The sequence below is a fragment of the Malania oleifera genome, chromosome 6 (genome assembly GCF_029873635.1).
Source record: "Malania oleifera isolate guangnan ecotype guangnan chromosome 6, ASM2987363v1, whole genome shotgun sequence".
Taxonomy (NCBI): domain Eukaryota; kingdom Viridiplantae; phylum Streptophyta; class Magnoliopsida; order Santalales; family Ximeniaceae; genus Malania; species Malania oleifera.
Window position 1 is genome coordinate 81,823,400 of NC_080422.1, and position 18,935 is coordinate 81,842,334.

Sequence of the window (18,935 nt, forward strand, 5' to 3'; positions counted from 1 at the left end):
GTCCCCTACCACGTTAGAATTAGTGAAACCATTTAACTTAAGCTTGCCATTATCAAAACATAAACAAACTCTAGATTTTCCCTTAAGATATTGAAGTAACCATTTCACTGCCTCTTAATTAATGTCGTTTATCTGAATTAGAAAGAAACTAACTTACCACACTAACTACACGATCCACATTCGGCCTTGTACATACCATGTTGTACATCAGACTACGAAGAGCAAAAACATAAGAAACCTTTTCCATGTGCTCCTTCTTTCCATCACTTTTAGGACACAATTTAGGACTTAACTCAAAGTGACTTGCAAATGGAACTTACTAGCTTTGCATTACTTATATTGAATCGTTCCAACACCTTTTTCAATATACCTTTCCTAAGAAAGCCAAAGCTTCTTGTTTTTCTAGTCACAAGATATTTTTATGCCAAGAATTTGCTCTATCGGCCCCAAGTCCTTCGTTGCAAACAACTTATTCAATTCTTACTTGAGGTTAGCATACCCATGTTGTTACAAAAGATTCAAACTTCTTATACCATCGTCGTGACGCTTGTTTTAGTCTATACAAGCTCTTTTCTAGCTCGCACCAAGATGCTCTTTACCTTTCTCTTTGAACCCTTCAAGGTTGTTCCATATATATTTTCCCTTGCAAGTTATCATGTAAAATGGCAATCTTCATATCTAGTTGTTCAAACTTGCAGCTAGACTAAGAATTATTTTAATAGAAGACATCTTGACCACAAGAGAATAGATTTTCTCAAAATCAATGTATTTCCTCTTACCAAATGTCTTAACAACCAATCTTGCCTTGTATCTAACTTAAGAACTATTTCCATCATTTTTCAACCAAACACCCATTTGTTCTTGAATGCTCTATTGCCTTTGGGTAACTTTACTAGCTTATAGGTCTTGTTGTTACCTAGAGATTTCATCTCTTCTTATATAGCTTTTCAACCAAATTTTTTGTGTGATCATATGTCATAGTTTCTTTAAAGCTCAAGTTTTTCCCCATCAAGGAAATTCATATAGTCCCCTATTGGCCTAACAAGGCTTAATCCCATTTTGATAATGATAAACCAAAGTATCAAATAGTGTTATTAAGTGTGTTTCAAGTATTAAGATCTTAAAGCACAATGGAAGATGCAAAATGGAAAGCCATGAAGCATACATGACAATCATGCATGGCTGTTAACATGAAACTTAGATGAAGACTAGGCTTAAGGACATGAAGACCTATATAGCTTGTTATGTGTATTGTAAAATTGGATTCATGTAAGTACATCTCACATGATTATTGTGATGAAGCTCTTAGGTTCCTTAATTGGACCCAAGATACTTTTAAATTCTTGGAAAATATTTTTATAAGCCTAAAAGTTATTTCAAAAGGTTAAAATCTTTTTTGGAATGAAAAACATAAAGGAATTCATACTTCAGGATGTTCGGGCGACTGAGGCGCAGTGCTCAGTCGACTAACTGAAGCATAGTCTGAACACTGGTATGGGATTAGAAAGTTCGGGCAACCGAACATAAGGTTCAGTCTAACGACTGGCTACTACCAATGTTGAGTTCCAGACACAATTGGTTTGGGAGACCGAACCTCAGGGTTCAGTGGACCGAATGGCTTCGGGTGACCGAACTTAAAGTTTAGTTGACTGAATGGCTACTGCCACTTGGGAAATTCCTAATTAAATTGGTTGGGGCGACTGAACATTAAGTTCAGTTGACTGAAGCGCTGTGATAAGTTTCGCAATGGAAGAAAATCTTTGAGATTTTCAAATATTAAGTCATTAAAACACGCACAATGACTATAATTCAAAAGATGATATAAATAGCTAACCTTAAGTGTGTTTCAGACAAGAGATTACACAGATTATTGAATATCAACTGTAATCAGTGTTGTTCTTGCTAAAACCTTTTCTGTGTTCATATTTTCAAGTTTATTGCTTTTCAAAAACCAAAAAACGTCAGCAAAACTTTTTGAGCTTTGTTGCAATCTTCTTTTGAGAGTGTATTAGAGTTTTTATTATGTACGTATCTACTTTTTTCAAAGAGTTAATATTGTACAAACTCTTGTTTGATTATTTCATTGTACAAGAGAAAGGGAATTTTCGCTTAAGAGGTTTCTCCACCTATTGAAGGAGAAAGGCGACTCTGCTTGGTGAAGGAGTGAGGCTACTCCACCTAAGTAAAGAAGAGAGGTACCTCCACTGAAGTAAAGGAGAGAGGAAACTCCGCCTATTAAAGGAGGGTTTGTAAAAGGCTTCTCCACCCACTAAAAGAGAGAGGCTTCTATGCCTACTCAAAGAGGGATAGTGAAATCCTCAAAGGGGGTTACTTGAGGCAAGGATGTAGGCACGATTGCTGAACCTTGTAAAAATATGGTGTCACTCTCTTCCCTAACTCTTTCATATTTTTGAGCATATTTATTTTTAATATATATCTTCTGTGAATGTTGTGAATACTTTTACTTTCACTGTGTTGATTGGATTAATTGTTGGAATCATTGTAACAACTTTGTTGTAGTTAAGCATATTTTTTATTAATTGAAATATGTTGTAGTTAAGCATATTTATATTAATACAATTTTTTGTTGAAAATACTGCTATTTTTGAGAAGTTAAGATCACTTGTGAAAATCAGATTAAAAATTGATTAAGTTTGTACATAAAATTTTAAAATACCCAATTCACGCCTCTCTTGGGATCACACCTCGACTTTCATCCCTAAAGTAATACTTTGGATTATAATGATGTTCTCTAATGGATATTCTAAGTGGAGGTGATGTTAGTGGTTCTAGGATAGGCTGCCTAATATGGTTTTCTATAACTTTCTTATTCAATAATGGCTCAATTTGGTTTTCAATGAATTTCTCATTTAATAATGGCTCATCAACACTAATTTCCCCATCTACTTGCCTATCTCCCCCATAATCATCATTCACCATGATATGGGTCTCTAGAATAGGAATAATAAGCTTTATCGAAGTATATTTTGGCTTCTCTGCTTTTTTGTCAAAGTCTTCAAAGGTTTGGACTTCAAGGAACACAATATTCTTGCTTCTAATTAGCTTCTTATCAACAAGATCCCACAACCTATAACCAAGCTCTTCAAGACCATAACCCATGAAGATACACTATCTTGACTTGTTGTCTAACTTGGATCTTTCATTTTTGGAAATTTGAACAAAAGCCCTACAACCAAAAAATCTGAGATAATCATAAGAGATATCCTTCCTTATCCATACTTTTTTTTGGTACATCTCCCTGTGGAGGAATCAATGGATAAGATTAATCAAATCCACTATAGTACGCATAGATTCACCTTAAAATGGCTTAGCCATCTTTGCATGAGAAAGCATACATCTAATTCTATTAGTAATGGTCCTATTGATCCTCTCTGCAACTCCATTATGTTGAGGTGTCTTAGGAACACTCTTTTGAAGCTTGATGCTATGTTCCTTACATTGTGCCTCAAAAAGTCCTATGTGTTCTCCCCTATTGTCCACTCCAATACATTAAGAATTTACATGAAAAACTCCAACTTGGAGAAAAATCATGGGACCCCTAGTTCGGGCCAAATCCACTATATAAGAGAAAAATTCAATGGTCCATAAGCTCTTCAAAAGCTCTCAATAACAACAACACTTGCAACAAATCATAAATAGTCTTACTCGAGAGTCAATCTCACACCAATAAGAACTAGAGATCAATAAAAGACTGTCTCACCAAAAGACAAAATCTGAAAAAGAATACCACGATCAAAGTTGATCAAGTCGAAGCTTTTGTCATTATAATAGCACATGTAAAACTTCAAGTCAATCGGAGTTTGTTTGGCTTTCTAACCAAATGCCCAAGTGAGTTTCTTCTTCCCCACATCTTCTTTTTCGTCAAGTTGCCATATGCTCTCTTTTTCTTATTTTATTTTAATTTATAGCATATCCACATATACACACAACCCTAGTTCCTTCTGTCTATATATTTAAATATTTTTGTTTATAAAATTGCCCCTCCTCTTAATGCTATGTGCAGGGACACCTAACATATATATGAAAATTTCACATGATATTTTGAAAATATTTCAATGGAATCCTATAAATCGATTTTGAATCTCATTGAAAACATATTCAAACTTGTGAAGGACAGTCCTAGTAGTTTATTTGATGCTGCTAAACTCAAAAGGTTAGTAAGCTGTTTGTGATATTTAACTTTCACTAGATCTAATATCATTTCTGGAGTTGGTCTTATTATCAAATTCAAGAAAGTTCTATGTCAGTCATGTATGCAGGTGACCAAGCATATTTTATGATACATAAAGGTAAGCAATCTCACAAAATTTTTTACTCATGTTGTAAGGAATGGTGTAATCCCAAAAGGAGGGGGGTGAATTGGGTATTTAAAAACTTCCTAGGTTAAATTCAAATCACAAATAATATTTCGCATCCTAGGGTATTTCTAAGCAGTCTCAATTCCCTCAATTAATTAAGTCAGCAAATATTTAAAAAAAAAATATGGCATTCTCTACAATTTAAATATTTGCATAGAAGCATCTCATCATATCCCATTTAAGATTTAAAGCATGTATGTGAAATGATTAGCCGCTAAATGTAAACATACATGTGAAGCATATCTCATTTTAATTAAAGACATGTATGCAATAATAATGACAACGATACATGAACAAGCATACAAGTGTGTAAATTAAAGAGCGCGAATTTAAATGAGAGAGAGAGAGAGAAAATTTTTTTCGGGTTCGGCCATTCCTGCTTACGTCCCCGCCTTAAGCTAGCAGCTCAAGGTGTCCACTATCTGCTCACTTTAACCAGGTGGAGCGATGCTGTTTACAATCTCCTTATGGGGTGGAGACTCCCCAGCTCAAATTATAGGGTTAAGCCACAACCAATTCTCCTTGTGGGACGGAATCTCCCCAACTCAATTACAGGACTGAGCTACAACCGGTTCTCCTTGCAAGGCAGAGACACCTCGGTTCACTTTTCGGGCGGAACCAAGTGGTACACCCTTTGACAGGAAGGTGTACCTCCTAATTCAATTACCCAGGTTGAGCCAAACTGGTCTCTTTGCGAGGCAGACACTCTCAAGCTCAATTTACCGAACTGAACCAAATTGGTACAAGTAACATTTTTGTACATAATGAATGCTTCTGAAAATAAGCAGAGATGTACACATTGAAAGTTCTAAAATGCACTCTCGTATGATAGGAAAGTATGCTCAAGAGAGTAAGGTTGTTTTTCTCAAAGTATTATTTTCAATCTTTGAAATATGATGTATATAATAAATGCTTCAAATATTTAAACCCTAATAAAATTTTCTCCCAAAAATATTTTTCAAAGAATAATAGGAGAACCTAGGGTTTGCTTCCAAAGAGTTTTTGCACAAATAAAAACATATGATCTTTGATTAAAAATGAAGTATGTAATAAGTACCTCAATGATCTTCAAATCTTCAAATGAAATCTTCAAAAATATTTTCAAAATAAAATATAATAGATTTTAGAGTTTTAGCTCAAAAAGGGATTTGTGCAATAAAGCAAGATTAGCTTATGAATCTTGCAATGGAAGTGCAAAAGATTCACAAGCAAGAAGATGGTTTTTCCAAAAAAAATATTTATCAAGAAAAAGGTGTGGGAAAAACTATAAGCAACTCTCAAAAATTGATTTTCAAAAATAAAGAATGGATGAGTATTATGCTTTGAATAAAAATGAATGCCCAAAAATAAAATGCTCTCTTCAAAAATATTTCTCAAGGGAAAAATAAAGAGAGAAGGACAGTATAAAATTTTACCCCAAAAAGATTTTTGAAATAAAAGTGAATGTGGGGGGACTTTGATAAAAAAAAAGGACTTTGATAAAAAAAAAAAAACAATTGAGAGGATTTTGAAAATAATCAAAGTTACTAATCAAAGATATGAAGGGGGTATATATAGATTTCTAAAAAATTTGACCGTTGGGGACACGCTTGGTATTTTTAAAATTATTTAATTAAAAAATTAAACGTCATTAGCATTGGAAAATAAGCGAAACCTAAGAGGTTTGGTCGACCGGTACTAGCGCCGATCGGCTGACCTCACACAGGAAATTCAAATTTTAAAACGTGTTCAGTTAGCTGTGGAAGGCGTTGGTTGGCTAGCCAAAAGCGATTCTCCAACCTTTGTTAGTTCGGTCGGCGGGCCTCAATTACTGGTCGGTCGAGTGAACAGTAACGGTCGACCGGTGCTGTTTTGTTCTAAGGTGGCCGGTGCGAGGCTTCCTAAACAACCAAAATTAGAGAGTCGGTCAACTAGAAATTTTAGTTCATTTTGGGGCCGGTCGGGCGAGCTTGAAAAAATTACAATTTTGCCCTTAGGGCATGGATGGTCAATTGAGACAATTTAAACATGAAGGGGTCGGTTGAACGGGCCTAGTTCAAAATGTAATTTTAGCCCTATTTTTGACCCTAACTGATTTAAACCTTTTTGTATGATTTTTAGTTTTTATGGAAAAGGTTTTTCTTACCTGTATTAGGTGTTGGGAATTAAGAACAAATTCCCGAAACCTGTGAGAAACAAAAATAGAGAAAGAATACACGCCAAAGAAAAATCAATCACACGCACAAGACAATATTTACGTGGTTTGGCAATTTTGCCTACGTCCATAGAGTTACAGGGATATCACTATTATCAGGAAAAAAATACAGAGAGTGTGGTGGTACAATGCTCTCCCTCTTGCTCTCTCGCGAAGTGTGACCGCCTAACTCTAATCACCCAAAAATAATGATTTTATATGCTGCGGACAGGGTTCTGAACGAGCTACAAAACGGACCCAAAAAATTTTCCCAGGGGCGTTGCCTTCACTCCATGGACTAAGCCTTAGGATATAAATCTCTCATTAAAGAAAGGTCAGACCCTGAGATCAATCTATGGTCATTCTGAGCTCAGCATCATATCATGAAGGATATGCATTATTACAGACCAAATATAAAAATTAAATACATTATAAATAAGAAACATATGTCTCTTCTTCTTTTTGCTCTTCACTTTTTTTTGGAATACGCCATGTGTATAGACTTTAAGTTCCTTCTGGCTTCCATTTTCCCTTCACCACATGTGCATGTGAAGATATAGACTTATTCAAATACTAAATGCACACATGAGATAAATGTGCTTTGTCAGCATTAAAATAAGAATCGAATTCAAAAAATCAACACATGTATTCACAAAGTGGGGGTTTGTTGGTTTATAGAAATAGTGATTGGGCTAAAGACAATTAAAACTTGAAAAAGTATTTCAAATTATGATTTTCATCGTGGTTCCAAAATTTTTAGGCGGTTGTATAAAAAATAGTACGTAGTTACTCTTTATACGAGTCAAGACATATTGCGGCTACTAGTAGTTCTACTAAAACAGTTTGGTGGCATGAGATACTTGGTATATTAAAACATTAATAAGATAATCGTACAAAGATTTTTATAATAATAGGTATGCTATTACTTTGACAAAGAATCCAATTTCTTATGCTAGAAGTAAGCATATCGGCATCAAATATTACTACATTCAGGACTTAGTGCAAGAAAAATAAATTATAATTGAATTTTACTTGTCCAAAGATCAAGTTGCATATATTTTACAAAATCATTCAAATTGAATACCTTTATGAATCTTAAAGAATTGATGGGTATAATCAGTTTTGAAGAACTTTGGTTTAAGGGAGGCTATTGAGGGGATGAACCAAGTCTCCAATTATTTATTATATGAGTTTTCATAATTAATCTTATATATAGGAAACCCTAGGAGTGCCTCTATTTATTAAATGAGTTTTTCATATTAAATTTGTTTTGTGTAGAAAACTCTAAATTTTTAAGGAGTTGTGCCTTCATATAATTCTTAATGATCATTCTTCTTTGTATGAGTAAATGAATTACCCTAATTATTCTAATTAAATATCTATCTTTTTAAAATAATTTTGTGAATCGCAGAGTAAAACACATTAAATAGACATATAATCATGTTAACAAAATGTCAAGAATATTATGGTATTAAACACATGAAAAATTTGAACCTGCAAGATAAGGTTAAGAGTCGTCTTAGAAAATATTGTACGAAGGAGCTTTTATTATAACTATCTAGAATCGTCTATTTGAAATCACAAAGAGAAAAAAAACCCATTACTACTTTAATTGCCTGATTGATGAAGATATGTCATAGATTTCCCATCCTTAACTAATCAGGAGAAAAATATTAGATTTATAAAATACATTTTTGTTAGCATTTTGACTTTTATAGAAACTTATTTCTTATATATATATATGGTATAAGTGCGGTCAATTTTTTTTTTTTAAATATTTTATTTATAATAAAAAGTAATGCTTCGGGTGTATTCTATGTGGTGGTTTCAAAGATGGTTTAGAACTATTTGTTAACAAATTCTAAATTAAAAAATATTAAATTTAGTACATGCTAATAATAAATTCTGATAAGTTTCAAAGGTCAAAGGCATACTTTGATTGTGTTAGAACATAAATAATTTTTAGTATTATCAATAGTGTTTAACTAATTACATTTATAATAAATAGTCAACATTTAAATAACTTATGAATATTTCATCCTTAAATAAATTATTGTAGTCAAGTACATGCATATAAACAAATAATTAACTAATTAATTTAAAATATAACAATTAAGTGCAATTTGCTTTGATTAAAAATATATGAATTACAATACAATTACTAGAATATAATTTATAGTTCTCATAATTTAATGAGTATATTTATCTATAAAATGTAATTATATAATTTATTATAAAATATATAAATTTAGTTAAAATAGTAAATCATTGTTTTGATTGAAAACATATGAATTGTATTAGAATTTTATAATTTCATTATTTAAAAAGTATATTTATCTATAAATTTATTTATATAATTTTTTTAAGAACTATTTATATATATAGTAATATGACAATATTACTATTAAATTCTATTATTAGTTATCAATAAAGTTAAATTTAAAATATATTAGATATTTATTTAATTTAAATAATTTATACATTTTATATATTTAATATGTGAAATTTATGGATAAATATTTTCATTAAATTAATATATGTTAATACTATATAAATCAAAATATATTAATTGTATCAAAACTATTAAAAATTTATAATTATGATAAATTAATAAATATATTCACTTTTAAAATCAAATCATATATTTTAGTAGATAAACTCAAGCCTCTCCTAATTAAATGACTAGGGTTGAGTCTTGAGAGTTAAGACTTTCCATTTGAGATAATATCTTGGTATTTAAGAATGGTTCGTTGGTGTCTTTAGTTCCTATATAATAATAATAAAAAAAAACAATGAATGCTATAAGAGTGTAAAAGCATTTGAATGATCTATAAACTGCTCCGTATTTGACTTTTAAGTGACTCTTAAAATTTATTATTAAAATAAAAGGAACAAACTTAAGTTTAAATTTTAGGATTAAAAACTAAATGAGGCGAGTTTGAATTACATAATATTCAATATATCAAAACTTGTGAGTTAACTCATTTTACCGAGTGCAAGTTGATTATTTAAAAGTCAAATAGTAGTTTTTTTGACAAGCTTACAATTTAATTAGTGAAATAAATACATAAGCTTGTTTTTGTACATATATTAACTAACATTTTTTGTCTTCTATCATTACTAATTACAAAACTCAAGTTTTTTTGATTTATTTCAAATTTAATTAATAAATAGAAGATGGAACATTAAAAAGCTGAACTCTATCAATCATTTAATTAAACGACGCAGCTTTAATTTGATTTTAAGTGACCGTTTAATATAACTCCACGGTCTCTACTCCACTTCCAATCTTCCCTCCTAAATCCTAGTTGTCGCCATTCTGATTTCTTGTCCGCGATCAATGACACATCATCCTGATGTGCGGCGGATAACTCAGGGACTATTTCATGGTTTTTACAACCGGATGCATCACATGACTTCTCCTTCCACTTGGCTTCACTTGTCGCCTTCCCTGTCTCTCTCTCTCTCTACAGCTTCGTCTTACTTCCTTGTTACTTCTGACCGCTTACATGCCCTACTTTCTTCTCTGCAAATTCATGGCGTCGTCTCTTCTGCCCAATTCGTGATCAATGGAGAGCCGAGCTACTTTCTCTGATTCTAACGATTTCAGCGGAAGCAGCAGCATATGCTGCTTGACCCCCACCGAAACCCTCTCGCAAGAAGTCTGCGCGCCCGACATCGCAGCCCTACGGCGACTCTCTGACAGCCTCGAGTCTGTCTTCGAGTCGCCGGACTCCGGCCTCTTCTCCGACGCGAAGATCGTCGTTGCCGGTGGCCGGAAAGTCCACGTCCACCGATGCATCCTCGTGGCGAGAAGTCCTTTCTTCAGGGCTGTATTCTCCGGGGGAGGAGCTCCTGTGGAGCTCAAATTGAAGGAACTGGCGAGTGACTTCGACATCGGGTTCGATTCGCTTGTGGCTGTTTTGATTTATTTGTATAGTGGAAAGGTGAGGCCGTTGCCGAGAGGCGTTTGCGTCTGCGTCGACGAGGACTGCGTGCACGTTGCGTGTCAACCCGCGGTGGAGTTCTTGGTGGAAGTGCTCTATGCCTCGTTCCTGTTTCAGGTGTCTGAATTGGTCGCTCTTTATCAGGTACTGGCAAAGCCCTGTGTGATTTCAATATTCGATAAGTTTAGATTGAGGCTTTATTTTCTTCATTCTATATGTGGTAATACTTGCTTTTATACGCTTTCAATTTTTATGTCATATAAATTAAACTCTCGGATGAGCAATATTCATTTTCAGGAATTTCTCATGCATCTTATGCAGAGGATACACTGTTGAAGCCTTAATGTTCTGATGTCCCAGAATTTTCTCGGAAAATTCATTGCTAATACACGCACACGTGTTCATGTTAGAGAAACCTGGATAATGAAAGGATAACTTATTTAGCTTAGCATTTTCAAGGAATTCAATTGCTGCTCAGTTTAGATTCTGAAATTTTTATGAAGGCTTCATGTAGGATTTTTCTTCCCTTCGAATTTAAATGGATATAACCTGTTGAAGTAAATCAAGAAAATGGATTTAACAGAAGAAGATTCTCTTTAATGCTTCTGTGCTAGGAAGCAGCCACCAAAGACATCTTATCAACATACACTGCCACGAAACCTTCAAGCTTTCCACTGTGTGCCATCACTGGCAGTGTGTAATGCCAAAGGATAAACTGGGGGAAAAATCTAAAGAAAGATAAAATGCCACCAGCAATCTTACCACTGACATTGACTCTAGAAGCCCTCCCCAACAAGTACAATTAATTTCATGTGCAAGTATATTAACTTTTCTGAGTTGTAATGTTGCTGAATTTCTGGGCATAAATGTTCTCTACTTCAGATATTTAAACGTTACTTCAAGCTCTTTTCTGTTAGGGCCAGTTGGACTAACTGCTGTTTCATCTGGCATTTTGCTGTTAGCTTAATTCTGAAAACTTTATTGCATGTTGTGTTTGATTGCTGAGACACCTACTGATTTTCTTGACAAGGTTGCTAGGGATGACATTTTGACGCTAGGGAATTGACTCTAGGGAATATGGAACCAAACTTAGGCCAGGAGAAATATATTTCTGTTCTTTTCTTTAGGATTGATTGGGCTATTGCTGTTTCATTTGACATTTGGCTGCTAGCTTAGTTCTAAATACGTTGTTGGATGTGTTTGATTGCAGAGGCACCTACTTGACATACTTGACAAGGTTTCTATGGATGATATTTTGGTGATTTTATCTGTTGCAAATATGTGTGATAAAGCTTGCGAGAGATTGCTGACAAGGTCTATTGAGATAATTATCAAATCTGATATTGATTCCATAACTATTGCAAAAGCCTTACCTTCTCATATTGTAAAACAAATCATGGATTCACGTTTGGAACTTGGTTTAGATGGACCTGGAAACAGCATTTTTCCTGATAAACATGTGAGGAGAATACACAGGGCTTTGGATTCAGATGATGTTGAGTTAGTTAGAATGCTATTGAAAGAGGCGCATGCTACTTTGGATGAGGCATGTGCACTCCACTATGCTGTGGCATATTGTGATGCAAAGACCACAACAGAGCTTCTTGATCTTGGACTAGCTGATGTTAACCATAGAAATTCTAGAGGCTACACAGTGCTGCACATTGCTGCAATGAGGAAAGAGCCTAATATTATAGTATCCCTTCTGACAAAGGGAGCCAGAGCGTCTGATCTTACATTAGATGGTAGGAAGGCCCTTCAGATCTCAAAAAGAGTCACCAGGGCTGTTGATTACTATAAATCCCCTGAAGATGGAAAACCTACTCCCAAGGATCGGTTGTGTATAGAGATACTGGAGCAGGCAGAAAGAAGAGATCCATTACCTGGAGAAGCACCTGTTTCTCTTGCAATGGCTGGTGACGATCTGCGTATGAAGTTGTTGTACCTTGAGAATAGAGGTGAATTCCATTTCTGATTGAAGTTCTTTTCCTTTATTTTGAATACATGCAGTCCTTTTGTTGTCATACAAATTACAGCCAATATTTGATGACTCTCATTAGTTTGTCATACATTTTGATCACTTCTTTGATTTGTTTGCGCATCCTTGTAGGCTTCCATTTAATAGTTTTTGAGATTCTAATTTTGCACAAATTCTTTTGAAATTATTGTAATAAGACTGCCATTTTATTTCATTTCCTTGAGTTCACTGACAATTCGAATATATTTTATAACTGAAATAAATTACAACAGCTGCAGTTCCAACTAATCTGTTCCTGACATCCAAAGATAATCGTCTAGTAACAATTTACAGAAATTTACAAATTATATAACAAAAAAAATAAAAAACTGATAGTATATTCTGCTTTGGCATGGATGTCCTTGCATTCAACTACAAATTACCATGAAATAATTCAACTGGCTGTACAAAATGGATAACATTTTTTAGCTTCCCAAAAAAAGAAAAAAACAAAAACAAAAACAGAAAAAAAAATAAGAAAGAAAAAATTTGAATTTTCATAAGATAAAAAATACAACTTGTCTTCTGGTCATGGGAGTCGAAAGTTGCTATTGCTCGTCTACATCTTGCTATGTGATGTGCTAGCTGTTGTTGAAGTGTGTCCTCCAATGTGATAAGCCTTTGTAAGAGTCCTTTGGTCTTGATTGTTATTCAGATTTTACCATCTATAGGACAAACCACTTTTTACAACTAACCATGGTGTGCACTATGTGTTGAGCCCAAGTCCCTTGGATGGGGGCACCAGAAAGAGTGAGAACCCTGTCGTGCTTAGGCCCCCTATTGCATCATGAGGCACTGTCAGCAAGTCTGACTGTACACGAATGGAGCTGCAATCAGCTGGTAATTTCCATCCAAGGCTAAATAGTGACAAGGGATCCATAGTAAACAAGTACCATAAGGGACAGATGAAAAGCACTTCTGTAGGCTTATTTCATTTTGATCAACTTCTTCAGTATATATTTATCCCAATGAAAGGACTAAACTTTTACTTCATACTCTCTTCTTTTTCTTAGAACCTGTTTATTTCTTGGATAAAATATGTGATAAGAGATGAAAATGTTTGGAGATATTTAATGCAGTTAAGGTGAGGGCCTGCACACAGGGTGAGGTGATTGTTTGCAAAAAAGTTTTGAGCATAGTCTAGAGGCACCTGACATGAGCGCCTCAATGAAATGTCTGTTGGTTATCTCTCTCTCTCTCTCTCTCTCTCTCTCTCTCTCGTTTGTTGTTTGTTTTAGTAAGCTGTAGTTTCAATTGACAAAGGGGACAAACATATGTCATTTTACACCAAAAGGCTGGTAATTTTGTCCATGTGCCACTTTTGACTGGTGATAGATATGCTGCATTAGTACTTCCGCAAAGTAAGCTCAAATAGAACATATGCTCCTTTGTTTAAAATAGAGTATTTGTGGCTCTGTTTTTATTATCTGAATGTGCCGTGCTTCTTTTTCCCTACAGCAAGCCTTTTCTCACCTTCCCTTAGTGCCTATTGTACATCCTTTCCTTCTTTGTAAAACTGACTAAAGACTAGGATTAGAGTGTAGATTGAATGGTTCTTTTCTATTTTTTTAAATCTTCAATTTTTCATGCATCTTGAAGGACGTAGAATGGCTGCTCTAAGCAGCCATATCCAAATTAGTAAAATTTTGAAACCCTTGCTTATTTTGAATTATTATATCTTGTAGTGAGTCTGTTGTTGTTGTTCTTCATTCGATTGATGAGAATTGCCATCCCCTAGAAGACAGCCCAATGGTTTGAACATGGAGGTCCCAGGTTTAAATCAACTGAAGGGGTGTGGAGGGGTTTGAGATCGTGAATGGGCTACCCCCTGGTTGCATACTCCAGGCTGAGTGAGTTTCCCAATTGAACCCCAAAAAAAAATAAAAGATAAAAAAAGAAAAAAGGACAGCCTGGTGCACAAAGCTCCTGCATATGCAGGGTCCGGGGAAGGGGCGGACCACAATGAGAAAATATTTAGGAGAATAATTGACTGGTGCCACTAGGAGTCTTGGAGTAATTGATCCAATTATTTCTATCACGGCATCAAAAGAACATGAATGCTTTTAGAAGAAATTAGAATTATACAATATCGTTCAATCCCCTTGAAGCATCCCATTCAAATGGTTATGTTAAGGTGTTTTGTTTTCTATTGTTTGTAACAGCTTATGATGATTATTACTTCTTTGATACTTGGCAGTTGGGCTAGCAAAACTTCTATTCCCCATGGAAGCAAAAGTCGCAATGGAGATTGCTCAAGTGGATGGCACTTCTGAGTTTTCTTTAGCAGATATTAGGTCTAAAAATGGTGCCCAGTCAGTGGACTTGAACGAGGCTCCTTTCATAATTAAAGAGGAGCATCTAAGCAGGATGAGAGCGCTCTCCAAAACAGGTAAAGATGCAATGTGTGTTTGCTCAAGAGCGTGATTAAAATCTTGTCTTTTTTCACCATTCATGCATGAAAGATGATCTAAACCACACATTAATATTTGCTTTCTTGTATAGATACTATTAGTCATTTGGTTCAAGGAATCTTGAGGTTTCTGGGAATGTGAAAGGAGAATCCTTGATGTCCATGTTTGGTTCATCCCTAGAATCTTAATTTCGAGGATTCCTGCAAAATATTCCTATTTATTCTTTGGTAATCCAGATTCTCATAGGAATGGTGTCCTATTCTTGGGCATAGGGGTTTCCTGGAAACATGATTCCCCTGAGGCAATGCCTAGGTAGTGTTCCATGTCTTGAACACCATATTACTGATTTGATCTGTCATTCTCTTGCTGGACATGTATGGTGACCTGATTTACATTACAATATTATAATATACAAAAAGACTTCACACGTTGAATTTAAAATTTTGAAAATGATGAAATAGGTACGATCTCAGTCATAATGTAGATATTCTGACAAATTGCTTCCCAAATATGAAAGGGTTGTTGATGGTTGAAGTTCTTCAAAACATGTCAATCCTAATGTTTAGTTGTCTGAGCTTTTCTTTTTATGTAAAATCATGAACCATTGTTGATGGTTGAAGTTCTTCAAAACATGTTAATCCTAATGTTTAGTTGTCTGAGCTTTTCTTTTTATATAAAATCATGAACCATGCGCTTGGGTGCATGGTATTTGGAGCTTAAATTTGATTTTATGTGAATTTGGATAAAATATAATACAAAAATGCTTTTGACTTATAAATTCACACATTGAAGGGGGAGCATGGTTAGAATCTCTGAAATCATGTGTTGTACTGCCAAATCATTAATTTGAAAGACAAGAAAATCTTAGGATGTATTCAAAATGTGTTCTATAATAGTGTAAATTCTTGGTTCTGTTTTTTCACATGAGCAGTGGAACTTGGAAAGCGCTTTTTCCCTCGTTGTTCCAATGTACTCAATAAGATCATGGATGCGGATGACTTATCAGAGCTAGCTTACCTTGGTAATGACACGCTAGAAGAAAGACGCTTGAAGAAGAGAAGGTACTTGGAGCTCCAAGAAGTTCTAGGCAAAGCATTCAATGAAGATAAAGAGGAGTACGATAAGTCTGGCATCTCATCGTCTTCTTCATCAACATCTGGTGTGACTAGGTCAACATCTGGGCCAGCAAGGTCAAATGGTAAACTCACCTGCAGAAGATAAATTAATGTTCTATAAATATAGATGTAGAGATACACCTAACTGTTGTTCTTCCTCTTGTTGTGTCATATGTCTTCATTTTTCTGCCAATTGTCTAAAAAGAAATTAGTAATAAATCCAGATTGTGTGTAACATGATTTTGATTCATCTCTTTAATAAGAGGAGGATGATTCAATTGTTTTCTTTTCTCTCTCTTTCAGTTAAGTCTGAGCATTATTCGGTTGTTACCGAATCAACCAAATTTGTGTGTGCGCACTGTATATTTATGTTTTATGATACATATAATTAGATGTTGTCTAAGATGTTGGTCATAAATGCTATCAATGCTTGGGATCGTGTAGTTTTTAAATTTAAATTTAAATTTGTGTGAATTTAAATAAAATGTAGTAGAAAACTGTATTGAGTTCTATTTAAGTTCACACATTTAAGTCAAAGACTTGAAATTTATGCTTTTGAACATGTCCTAAGATCGCCGGTCATAAATTTTTCAAGTATTGAAGTCTTTGTTAATGTTTGGTTTGCGTAACCTTACATAGAATTGTTAAGATAGCATGGGAAGCAGTTTGGTTAAATTTGATTAATTGAATTAATTTGCTATAGTTTTGCTGGTTTTTAATTTATTTATTCAGTTTGGTTTGTTTATGATAAAAAGTTTAATTGAAAATTTTAATTAATTCGATTAATGTACAAAATTAACTGCTCAACCCTTCTTTCAATGATGATAGTAATATCTTGGCATGTATTCCTTCACCAAATCTAATAAATTTTGGATATAGTTGAAATGTTTGGATGGTCCTGAATCATCATATGGTGGGGTCTTGTTATATGTTGCATCTTGTTCAAAAAGTCAACCTCATAATTTCAAATGTGAAAATAGGGTTGAATCAAGATCATAACTTAGAACTGATACAGTGACTGATACAGTGATTAGAACCATCCAAAATTATCTAAATCATGGGTAAGGCTTGTGTGTGTGTGTGTTTTTTTTTTCAAGTAAAGGAGTGCGACGCCTCTTAATTATTATTGATATATCCCCATTTTTGACAGAAAAATACCGTGGTTATAAGATAAGTAATGAGAGATTACAGATAAAAAAAATTAAAGGTCTCTGAAAAATAACATCAACAATCAACCAAAACAGGACTACAAATCCAAATAAAGTTAAATAAGAAACAAATTTAAACAGGTTTATCAAAAATAAATATAATAAAATAAATTAAAATAAAAAAATCTAAATCAACTAAACAAAAATCGAGAGGATGAACTTAATGACGAAAGGAAGTGAGATCTAACCTATTCATCCAAAGGATACCTTTTAGAGGACGTGATAAAAGAGGTTCTTCGTAAATGACATTATTTCCCATTTCTTTTCCTCTAACGAGAAAATCAGTCGCACTATTGCCTTTCCTATATTAATGGATCAGCATGAATAAAAAGAAAATATTAACAAAATTATATTTTGATTATAGAAAAGGAGGTAAATTGTACAATAAATTAATGAATAAATTTTTATTTTTATATGTCAGTAACCTTTAGTTTTAAAAATTTTTAATCATAGTTGAATGATTTTTTATTTTCATAACAATTGATTTAAAGGAAAATACAATAGATTTTTTAAATTGGAGTCGAGCCTTAGCATTTCTCGTAAATGAAAATGTTTGAAAAATAAGGCAGAATATTTGTAAGGGCTAGAAAATGACAACTGAGAAAATTGGGACATCTTTGACAAAATTTGATCTTTGCGGAGAAGTAAAAATTTCTTTTGCACAAGTTACTTTTGAATGGGGGAGATGGCTAGATGGAGCTTCAGATTTCGTAACTTAGATTGTTGGAAGATGACATGCAGCATGCTGGGCAGTGGATAGAAATTAGGATTATTTTCACTGTGTAATGTGTATATATAGGCAAATAAACGGGTCATCAAACCCAACCCGCATAATCTGTTTAATAAATGGATCATCCGTCGAGTTTCAACCCGTTTTGTCACCCTTATTTTTGATGAGACCGATATAAATTTTTAGTAATGCTAGATGCCCAAATAAACTCTACAATTAATGTGCACAATCACAAAACGTTGGTAGATGTTTCATTTCAATATTTTGGAACTAATACGAAGCATTGAAGTATACAAATTTAAAATGGTTATAATAAGTATTTAAATAGGATGAATTAAACATCAGTCTTAAATAATGGTATGTTGATATTAAAAAAAAAAAAAAAAAAAACGACATTGTCTACAAATATAATCACATAAGTAATATGAAGTTTTCAGTATATCATTTTGCTTGAGCTCTAACATAAATGTCCATTATTATTTATAGTAAGTTTCAAGCATGCAAAAGAATGGAAACCAGCAAAAGATGTTTATACCTTGGGCCATTTTCTTGAACAACCTAGGTGATACATTCCAAATATATCGGCCTTAAAGCAGTCCATCCATCATAAAAGAGCATTATGGAGCAGCTGTAATTAGGGCCATTATCACTCAAAGGTAGCTACTCTGAATTAGTCAACCCCCTACACACCCGAGCGAGATCCATGCCTGCGCCATTAACAGCTGTCCTCAGCTCCTTAAAGGTCAGAGCGAATTGCGCCTACGCCATCACTAACCAATAAATGGCCACACACTTGGGTCAACTTCAACCACTATAAAAGGGGACACGGAGAAGAGGCCAAGGTAAGTCATTCAAAACTCACTCTTATTATTGCATTTAGCCTATTTGAAGCTTTCCTCTTACTTAGGCATAGAAGTGATCCCTGGGAGTACACCCCAGGTCCTCTAAGCCCTTT

The 18,935-nt window shown here is 34.0% G+C and overlaps 1 protein-coding gene across 1 annotated transcript; it reads left to right on the top strand.

Annotated features, from left to right (window-relative positions):
* Positions 1–9,964: 9,964 nt before the first annotated feature.
* LOC131157531 (BTB/POZ domain and ankyrin repeat-containing protein NPR1) lies at positions 9,965–16,328 on the top strand. Its single transcript, XM_058111758.1, has 4 exons — positions 9,965–10,643; positions 11,710–12,457; positions 14,714–14,905; positions 15,859–16,328. The coding sequence occupies exons 1-4, from the start codon at positions 10,122–10,124 to the stop codon at positions 16,146–16,148; spliced, it is 1,752 nt and encodes a 583-aa protein (XP_057967741.1). The 5' UTR covers positions 9,965–10,121; the 3' UTR covers positions 16,149–16,328.
* Positions 16,329–18,935: the final 2,607 nt, after the last annotated feature.

Excerpts from the sequence above, each read along its gene's own strand:
- LOC131157531 (XM_058111758.1), top strand. The coding sequence starts at position 10,122 with ATGGAGAGCCGAGCTACTTTCTCTGATTCTAACGATTTCAGCGGAAGC. Across the intron at positions 10,644-11,709 it reads AATTGGTCGCTCTTTATCAG|AGGCACCTACTTGACATACT; the intron begins GTACTGGCAAAG and ends GTTTGATTGCAG. Across the intron at positions 12,458-14,713 it reads GTTGTACCTTGAGAATAGAG|TTGGGCTAGCAAAACTTCTA; the intron begins GTGAATTCCATT and ends GATACTTGGCAG.